The sequence below is a fragment of the Petromyzon marinus genome, unplaced genomic scaffold (genome assembly GCF_048934315.1).
Source record: "Petromyzon marinus isolate PM22_M1 ecotype Great Lakes invasive population unplaced genomic scaffold, UKy_Petmar_22M1.pri1.0 PM_G_Scaffold_103, whole genome shotgun sequence".
In the NCBI taxonomy this organism is placed as follows: Eukaryota; Metazoa; Chordata; class Hyperoartia; order Petromyzontiformes; family Petromyzontidae; genus Petromyzon; species Petromyzon marinus.
This window is the reverse complement of record NW_027422655.1, coordinates 134,705-144,770: the sequence shown is the minus strand read 5'-3', so window position 1 is coordinate 144,770 and position 10,066 is coordinate 134,705. Positions and strand designations below refer to the sequence as shown.

At 44.0% G+C, this 10,066-nt stretch overlaps 1 protein-coding gene and 1 long non-coding RNA gene across 2 annotated transcripts; both read left to right on the top strand.

The window, feature by feature from the left end:
- Positions 1-699: 699 nt before the first annotated feature.
- LOC142908826 (uncharacterized) lies at positions 700-4,612 on the top strand. The gene is made up of 2 exons (XM_076059463.1): positions 700-798; positions 1,216-4,612. The coding sequence occupies exon 2, from the start codon at positions 1,226-1,228 to the stop codon at positions 2,804-2,806; it is 1,581 nt and encodes a 526-aa protein (XP_075915578.1). The 5' UTR covers positions 700-798; positions 1,216-1,225; the 3' UTR covers positions 2,807-4,612.
- A 2,844-nt stretch (positions 4,613-7,456) lies between these two features.
- Positions 7,457-9,829, top strand: LOC142908837 (uncharacterized). The gene is made up of 2 exons (XR_012932008.1): positions 7,457-8,247; positions 8,607-9,829. It is a non-coding gene; the product is annotated as an uncharacterized LOC142908837 (long non-coding RNA).
- Positions 9,830-10,066: the final 237 nt, after the last annotated feature.

The window sequence follows — 10,066 nt, the reverse complement described above, 5'->3', positions numbered from 1 at the left end:
TTATTTTCTTTTGTTAGCAGGCCAAGCCCGCTTGAGCTGCTATCCCGCTCTTGTTATCAGAAGCGACCTGCCCACAACAACACAAGATGAGGCTTTGTCAACGTGTGTGAATGTTTTGACTTAAAACTTTGGTGACTGCAGGAATTAATATTCGTGGTTCTTTCGGTAAAGTCAAGTAGATAGAAAATTGAATAAAATAACAATGAAATAAATAAATAACTTCAAATAAAGAAAAACAACTCACGTCGTTTTGATCGCAACACAAGTGGTCTTTATTTAATGTAATTGTATTATCTGTTATTGTTATTTTCTATCTACGTAACTTTACCGAAATCAACAAGAATACGTGTGTCAATGTCAATCGGTCAAAGACGCTCAGCGGAGAGACGTGCAAACTCCAAATATACAGCAGGCGTCAGGGTCGGGATCGAACCCACGACTTCCTGTACACCAGGTGAGGCAGTTAACATCTCACCACGGAGAGGGACACGCAAACTCCAGTTAGCCTCGGCTATGTTCATTGATCCTCGATTAATTACTTGGTGGAGTGAGGAAGCATTCATGCCAAGCAGATGAAGGTGGCCAGGCATGATTCTAGACACGCCACTGCCAGTGTGTGACAGTGTCAAGTTTGTATTTGCAGTAAAGTCTATTAACTCTGTTGAACACGGAAGTTATATCAAAACAATAGTTTATTTTTGTTTTCCTCTGGAACTCTTTGTAAGAATGGAAACAGGAGGTGAACACAGCACACACGTGCAGCTGAAGTCGGAACTGTTCATCCCAGCATTTAAGGACGTGAGCCTGGATTCACACCTCTAATTTGCGATTGAACGTTAATTTATGCATTTCTGCCTAACACAAATAGTATTGTTTTCAATACCCTTTGCTATGTCAGCTGAATTTAGCTCTCATAAATATTCCTTTTGTAACCAGACAGCAGAAATTGTGTGCTCGGAGTTTTAGGTTAACATTCATTTTGAAGATACGAGGGCTTCCAGGCATGTTTATGACCATTTGCCCTCTCATTGTGTGCCGTAACTGCCCTGTGATGAATTTGTGAAACGTTTTTACTACATCATGAATATATGAATATAGACGTGTAAGTCACATGTATATATGCATTCCTCTGTGCCTCGATACTGACGTGTAGATGGTGTGGATATTATTTTTTTCTGTCCGCAGCTGACGCTTCCTCTGATGCTTCCTCCGCAGAATTGGACTGATGGAGCAAATGCACTCAGCGCAGCTCGGTAGGACAAGTCAACAATGCGACCGGTGTGCATACAGCACGGATCGGACTGGAAATTTGACATGGCACCAGAGAACTCACACAGGAGAGAAACCCTTCAGGTGCACGATGTGCGGGAAGGCATTTGCACATTCATCTACTCTTAAAATACACCAGAGAACACACACAGGAGAGAAACCCTTCAAGTGTAGTGTGTGCAACTATGCATTTGCACGGTCATTTGCTCTTAAAATACACCAGAGAACACATACGGGAGAGAAACCCTTCAAGTGCACTGTGTGTGGGAAGGCATTTTCACAGTCATCTGTTCTTAAAGAACACCAGAGAACACACACAGGAGAGAAACCCTTTAAGTGCAGTGTGTGTGGGAAGGCGTTTGCACGTTCATCTGCTCTTGTAACCCACCAGAGAACACACATGGCAGTGAAACCCTTCAAGTGCAGTGTGTGTGGGAAGGCATTTTCACAGTCGGTTGCTCTTGTAACACACCAGAGAACACACACGGGAGTGAAACCCTTCAAGTGCACTGTGTGTGGGAAGGCATTTGCATGGACATCAGTTTTTCAGACCCACCAGAGAACACACACGGGAGAGAAACCCTTTAAGTGCACTGTGTGTGGGAAGGCATTTGCATGGTCATCAGTTTTTCAGACCCACCAGAGAACACACACGGGAGAGAAACCCTTCAGGTGCAGTGTGTGTGGGAAGGCGTTTCCACGTTCATCTGCTCTTGTAATACACCAGAGAACACACACGGGAGTGAAACCCTTCAGGTGCACGATGTGTGGGAAGGCGTTTGCACATTCATCTACTCTTGTAGAACACCAGAGAACACACACGGGAGAGAAACCCTTCAAGTGCAGTGTGTGTGGGAAGGCGTTTCCACGTTCATCTGCTCTTGTAATACACCAGAGAACACACACGGGAGTGAAATCCTTCAGGTGCACGATGTGTGGGAAGGCGTTTGCACATTCATCTACTCTTGTAGAACACCAGAGAACACACACGGGAGTGAAACCCTTCAAGTGCAGTGTGTGTGGGAAGGCATTTTCACAGTCAACTGTTCTTAAAAAACACCAGAGAACACACACAGGAGAGAAACCATTCAAGTGCACTGTGTGTGGGAAGGCATTTTCACTGTCATCTGTTCTTAAAAAACACCAGAGAATACACACAGGAGAGAAACCCTTCAGGTGCATTTTGTGTGGGATGATGTTTGCACAGTCATCAAATCTTCAAGTACACGAGAGAACACACACGGGAGAGAAACCCTTCAAGTGCACTCTGTGCGGGAAGGCGTTTTCACAGTCACCACATCTTAAAGTACACCAGAGAACACACACGGGAGAGAAACCCTTCAAGTGCACTCTATGCGGGAAGGCGTTTTCACAGTCACCACATCTTAAAGTACACCAGAGAACACACACGGGAGAGAAACCCTTCAGGTGCACTCTGCGGGAAGGCGTTTGCACATTCATAAAATCTTCAAGTACACCAGAGAACATAGAAGCATCAGAAGATCTGCAAGGAGTGGAGTCTGAAATCAGCTTGTGAAAGTCAAAGTGCCCCAATAAGCCCATCCCTCATGAAACAAGAACCGGACGAAAATCCCAGCTTGGACACTTTTAAAGGTATCGAGGTGAAATATAAAGAGGTGATGGTGAAGAGGGATGAAGTGATGGTGAAGAGGGAAGAAGTGAAGGTGAAATGTGATGAAGATTCAACTCCAAAATGGGACCTTCACATCGATGGACGCAACGTGAAGCAGGAGGAGAATTCTCACTGTGAGGCAGAGCGAGGCAACTCCCAGCAGTTTGTGGAAGTGGAGGTGTGGGTGGACTTGCTCCTAGACAATACAAAGTCAAGTGGAGACCCGGTAGATGTGTAAGCCAGAGACGATGTCGCTACAATAGATGCACCTTTGTCACAGGCCATTAATGACAAGAATGTGAAGTTGAACACTCAATTCCTAGGTTCAACCTGCAGAGTAAGAGCGGCCAGTCTTTGTGGACCTGTGGGTTGGGTAGATCTCTAACCAGGAGCGAGAGACAATAAGCTCCCAAGCATTCACTATGTTATATTAATTGCATTTACTCGGCGCTTGCTTAACCGCCTCGGCATCTCCGAGTTTTGTCGTACCTCGTCTGAAACACTCGAAGCGCATCACCAAGTAGCAGCTGCCCCTGTGTGGCACAGGGTGGTGGCCCTGCACCAACCTGCATGTGGACAAGAGCCTGTCAGTAGGGGGCGATGATTGATGCGTCATCTCAGTTGTGTAGTTTGTAGGCAATCTTGATTCGAATCCACACTCTTGAGTTATTTCGGTAAAGTCACCACGTGGGTAGAAACATAACAGGTCACGGCGTTTAGATCACAACACAAGCAATCGTCATCAGGTCGGACAACCACAGCAAGAGAAACTGCTGAAGTAGTAGGCGCCTACTCCAGCAGTTTCCTCTTATTGCTGCTGTGCTTGTCCCACCTGATGACGATTGATTGTGTTGCCATCGAAGTGCCGTGATCTATTATTTGTAGCGTAATGTTTAGAATTTGCTAAATTTTGACCCAGACGCCAGCATGCAACGGCCTACTCGTTTTGAATGACGCAACAATAGTACGGTGTACATACACTGTCAAGCAGATGGTGCGTATTTGTAAAATAACTTCTTGTTAATACGATGTAACGTGATGCAGTCAATTTCGCTGCAGTAATTCAATGTTGCTAATATGCCCGTCAATGATTTAGAATGAATACTTGTCTGATTGTGCATGTAACATTTTATCTGAGGGTCACACATTGAATATGTGATGTTAGGACAAAGTGTGTGTGTGTTTTGGAAGTAACCTGTACAGAGAACTAAGGTGAGACCCGTTGTTCTTGTGATACAGGTCAAAGGGTACTTTTGTGTTTCTCGAAGCGTCTGCCTCTGGAGCAACTCATCGTCTTTGAAATAGGGAGCACGCTCGGATCATTCATCAGTTACAAGGCATACCACTTGAAAGTTACACGTATAGGAGGAGATACATTCTCTACAACACGAATTGTAGTTTTGTCTTACGTGTTGACGTATATTTTGTCTAACTGGGACTAGAAATGCACCTTGCTGATTCACGTCTGGATGTTCACAACCATCGGTTGAGGCAAACCCCACTGCTGTTGTTGAGACGCTGTGCACCATTTAATGGTCCAACACATTGACGGCCTTCATGCAAGGAAAGTCACAACATTTGCACACGAAGGACGAATTCACGCAAGCACCCGGTGCTCCGTTTTGAAGTTTTAAAATGAAACATCTTCGACTTGTGTTGTGTTTTGAATTAGATGATTTTATTTCTTCATTAAAAGCTTGTCTCAATTTACATCTGGAAGACTTCATTGAAAAGGACATTTCGTGTGAATTTTCTCTCGTCATTAAGTAGATGGCCTTGCAGGGGTTCGGTTCAATGTGGACACAAACACAGTGTACACACACAGTGTACACACACAGTACACACACAGTGTACACACACTGTACACACAGTGTACACACACAGAGTACACACACACAGAGTACACACACACAGTGTACACACACAGTGTACACACACAGAGTACACACAGTGTACACACAGTGTACACTCACTGTACATACACACAGTATACACACAGTGTACACACACAGTGTACACACAGTGTACACACACACAGTGAACAGTTTATACACAGTGTACACACAATGTACACACGTGTACACAGTGTACACACAGTGTATACAGTGTACACACACACCGTATACACAGTGTACATACACAGTGGACACAGTGTATACACAGTGTACACACAGTGAACACACAGTGTACACACACAGTGTCTGTACACAGTGTACACACACAGTGTACACACACAGTGTACACACACATACAGTGTACACACACAGTGTACACACACAGTGTACACACAGTGACACAGTGACACACACAGTGTACACACAGTGTATACACATAGTGTACACACACACAGTGTACACTGTGTGTGTGTACACGCAGTATATACACAGTGTACACACACAGTGACGCACACAGTGACAACAACCGCCATTCGCCACTAAGTGGAGGTGACGTCACCACGACGCTTGTGCCAGGCACAGTGACACACACACATTGACACACACAGTGACACACACAGTGTATACACAGAGTGTACACACACAATGTACACACAGTGTACACACACACAGTGTACGCACACAGTGTATACACAGTGTACACAAACAGTGTACACACAGGGTATACACAGTGTACACACACACATCGTATACACGGTGTACATACAGTATATACACAGTGACACACACACAGTGACACACACAGTGTGCACACACAGTGACACACAGTGACACAGTGACACACAGTGACACACACAGTGACACACAGTGTATACACACACAGTGTACACACAGTGTATGCACAATAATGTCCACGTTGTTGGCATTTCGACAAGGTCCATGAGGCGAGCGAGGAAGATTATGGCCGATTTCTCCCACCCTGGACACTCTCTGTTTCAGCTACTCCCCTCCGGCAGAAGGCTTCGGTCCATCAGGACCAAAACCTCACGCCATAAAAACAGTTTCTTCCCATCTGCTGCTGGCCTGTTAAACAAGGCCAAGGGCTAACACTGTTTTTAACATTTGATCTACATAACGACACCTTGCCGATATTAACTATGTTACCCTATTTGTATTTTTTATTTTTAAATTATATCTTAAAGCTATTTTATATTCGATATGTATTTAATTTTATATACTTCAGCCCCTTGGTGTTAGACTTTTAACCCTTATTATAGTAAGACTTGTTTAAAACTTATTTAAGATTTTAGATTCCTATATGTTGAATGTATGCACCATCCTGCCAAAGTAAATTCCGTGTCGGTGTGAACTTACATGGCGAATAAAACCCTTTCTGATTCTGATTCTGAGCTCACACACCCAAGGGAGGGAGCAATGAAAAATGAATCTAAATCAACTCCAACTCTGTGACGTCACCACTCTGCATTACCTCATCGGCGTGAATCGCCAGAGGGAGGTGTACCTCGCTAGTGACGTCATGTCACCAAGGTATTCACCCCGACCCCCGTCCACCGCGCTCTTGAGCGTGACGTCACCTCCGCCTGGGTCACTTCCGATATCGTTCCAGTGGCAATCCTTATTTGGGCAAAGCTACGCCCAGTGACTGGTAGCTCATTAACATAATGTGACCGTTAAAGCCGTCGCGAGTTTATTGCGACGGGTTCAGCGTCCACGCCCCCATCTCTCAACATATGGGCCGGCTTCATTAACATAATTTATTCAGTTAGAGAGCCGCTCGTGGGAGGGAAGTGACGTCATACTACTTCCTGCTGTCGCGAGGCAACAGGAAGCTGCCGTGTGCGCACTTGCACTGAAATCCGAGGTGAGAAATTCTCATCGTTGTGGTGGTGGTGGTCGTTGTGGTGGTGGTGGTTGTTGTTGTTGTTTACCAAGGTAGAGCCTCTCTCTCGTAGGGATGTCAGTTGAGTAGCAGCGAGCATGGGAATCGATGTCCAGGTTGGAACTTTACAATGCGGGGCCTAGCCACGCGGGGCCTTGCCTCCTGCCCTCGCCTGATTGCATTCACTTTAATTATCTCGCTTAAGTTTAATTTGTCTTCACCCAGCTCGCCACTTTGTAACTTTGTTTTATTGTAAATATTCACGCAGTTTTTATTTTCTTTTGTTAGCAGGCCAAGCCCGCTTGAGCTGCTATACCGCTCTTGTTATCAGAAGCGACCTGCCCACAACAACACAAGGTGAGGCTTTGTCAACGTGTGTGAATGTTTTGACTTAAAACTTTGGTGACTGCAGGAATTAATATTCTTGGTTCTTTCGGTGAAGTCACGTAGATAGAAAATTAAATCAAAATAACAATAAAAATTAACAAATAATTGTAAATAAAGCAAAAAAACTCACGTCGTTTTGATCGCAACACAAGTGGTCTTTATTTAATGTAATTGTATTATCTGTTATTGTTATTTTCTATCTACATAACTTTACCGAAAGAAACAAGAATACGTGTGTCAATGTCTATCGGTCAAAGACACTCAGCGGAGAGACGCGCAAACTCCAAATATACAGCAGGCGTCAGGGTCGGGATCGAACCCACGACTTCCTGTATACCAGGTGAGGTAGTTAACATCTCACCACGGAGAGAGACACGCAAACTCCAGTTAGCCTCGGATATGTTCACTGATCCTCGATTAATTACTTGGTGGAGTGAGAAAGCATTGATGCCGAGCAGATGAAGGTGGCCAGCATGATTCTAGACACGCCACTGCCAGTGTGTGACAGTGTCAAGTTTGTGTTTGAAGTAAAGTCTTTAACTCTATTGAACACGGAAGTTATATAAAAAATAGTTTATTTTTGTTTTCCTCTGGAACTCTTTGTAAGAATGGAAACAGGAGGTGAACACAGCACACACATTCAGCTGAAGTCGGAACTGTTCATCCCAGCATTCAAGGACATCTGAGCCTGGATTCACACCTCTAAGTTGCGATTGAACATTAATTTCTGTATTTCTGCATAACACAAATGGTATTGTTTTCAACACCCTTTGCTATGTCAGCTGAATTTAGCTTTCATAAATATTCCTTTTGTAGTGAGACAGCCGAAATTGTGTGCTTAGAGTTTTGAGTTAACATTCATCTTGATTATATGAAGGCTTCCAGGCATATTAATGACATTTTCCCTCTCATTGTGTGCCATAACAGCCCGTGGAGAGAAACCCTTCAGGTGCACTCGGTGCGGGAAGGCATTTGCATGTTCATCAAATTTTTTCATTACATCATGAATATATTAATAAGTATAGACGTGTAAGTCACGTGTGCATTCCTCTGTGCCTGACGTGTAGATGGTGTGGATATTATTTTTTTCTGTCTGCAGCTGACGCTTCCTCTGCAGAATTGGTCTGATGGAGCAAAGGCACTCAGCGCACCTCGGTTTGTAGGTAATGTTTAGAATTTGCTACATTTTCACTCAGACGCCAGCATGCAATGGCCTACTCGTTTTGAATGACACAATAGTATGTTTTACATACACTGTGAAGCAGAATGTGCAACTTTTTTTAAAAGCTTCTTGTTAATACGATGTAACGTGATGCAGTATATTTCACTGCAGTAATCCAATTTTGTTAATATGCCTGTCAATAATTTAGAATGTATACTTGTCTGGTTTTGTGCATTCTTGTAACATTTGATCTGTAAGGGTCAAACATTGAATAAGTGATGTTAGGACAAAGTGTGTGTGTGTGTTTGAAAGTAACCTGTACAGAGAACTCAGGTGAGACCCGTTGTTCTTGTGATACAGGTCAAACGGTGTTTTTGTGTTCCACGAAGCATCTGGAGCAACTCATCGTCTTTGAAATAGGGAGCACGCTCGGATCATTCATCAGTTACAAGGCATACCACTTGAAAGTTACACGTATACGAGGAGGTACATTCTCTACAACACGAATTATAGTTTTGTCTTACGTGTTGACGTAAATTTTGTCTAACTGGGACTAGAAATGCTCCTTGCTGATTGACGTCTGGATGTTCGTTACCTATCGGTTGAAGCAAACCCCACTGCTGTTGTTGAGACGCTGTGCACCAATTAATGGGCCAACACATTGACGGCCTTCAGGCCAGGAAAGTCACAACATTTGCACACGAAGGACGCATTCACGCAAGTACCCCATGCTCCGTTTTGAAGTTTTAAAATGAAACATCTTTGAATTGTGTTGTGTTTTGAATTAGATAATTTTATTTCTTCATTAAAAGCTTGTATCAATTTACATCTGGAAGACTTCATTGAAAAGGTCATTTCAAGTGGATTTTCTCTCAACATTAAGTAGATGGCCTTGCCGGGGGTTCGGTTCGATGCGGACTTTCACCTGTTTGGGATTGCGGGATCGAGATAAGGCGACACGGAGCTGCTGGCCGTGTGAGAAGACCGCCGTCTGCAGATCGATTCCAACGTAATCGAACGTCTGTCCCTGCGCCTCCGTCGTCCATGCAGGGGGTGCGTAAGTTTGCAGCGCCCCCTGCATTAAAACAACGGAAAGTGCAGCGCTCATCACAGATAGATACAGTTGTGCGCTTATATTTAAAATGTTATTCTTTTATAAGGTGATGTTGAAATCGGAAAGTGTTTAGCCAGTTGATGATTTCAATCAGATTGATTCATTTATTATGCACCGCATATCTGAGCTTTTGTGGTCCTGTTGAGCTAAAGTTGGAAAAAGTCCGTGACTATAACTTCGCTTAATTTTGTAAACGTGTTTCTATTATTTAGTTATTGTTTAATACAAACTACTTCAGATAATGGGTTTCAAGATGTACTTGAATGGCACGTTCGTTGTTCCGGTGTTTAATGGCTTGGACGTCATGGCAAATGGCTTCCATCGATGTGGAAGTCAATGGTGGATGATGATTTGACATTTCGGTGTTCATTTGGAGTAGATTGTTTAACTGTTGCATACCGGGTGGTGAAATGCTTTGCCGAGTACCTGAACTGTTTGACCAAGTGAATTAATGAAGAGTTCGATACGAGTTTGAGCGTTAATATTCTTGCGGAACAACAAAGGTCGGATATTTTAAAGATTCCTGATCGTACGTTTATTGCGACAATGTTCATGGGGAACACGTGTGGAGGAGAGTTCCGGGTGAAGTCTCCCCTTACCTGGCAACCATGGTGGCTGTCCGCTGATCACTCTGGCTTCGTCACAGCTACGAGCTGTAGGGACGCGACGCTCCACCCTGGCGCTGTTTTAATTCACAGCACCAAGA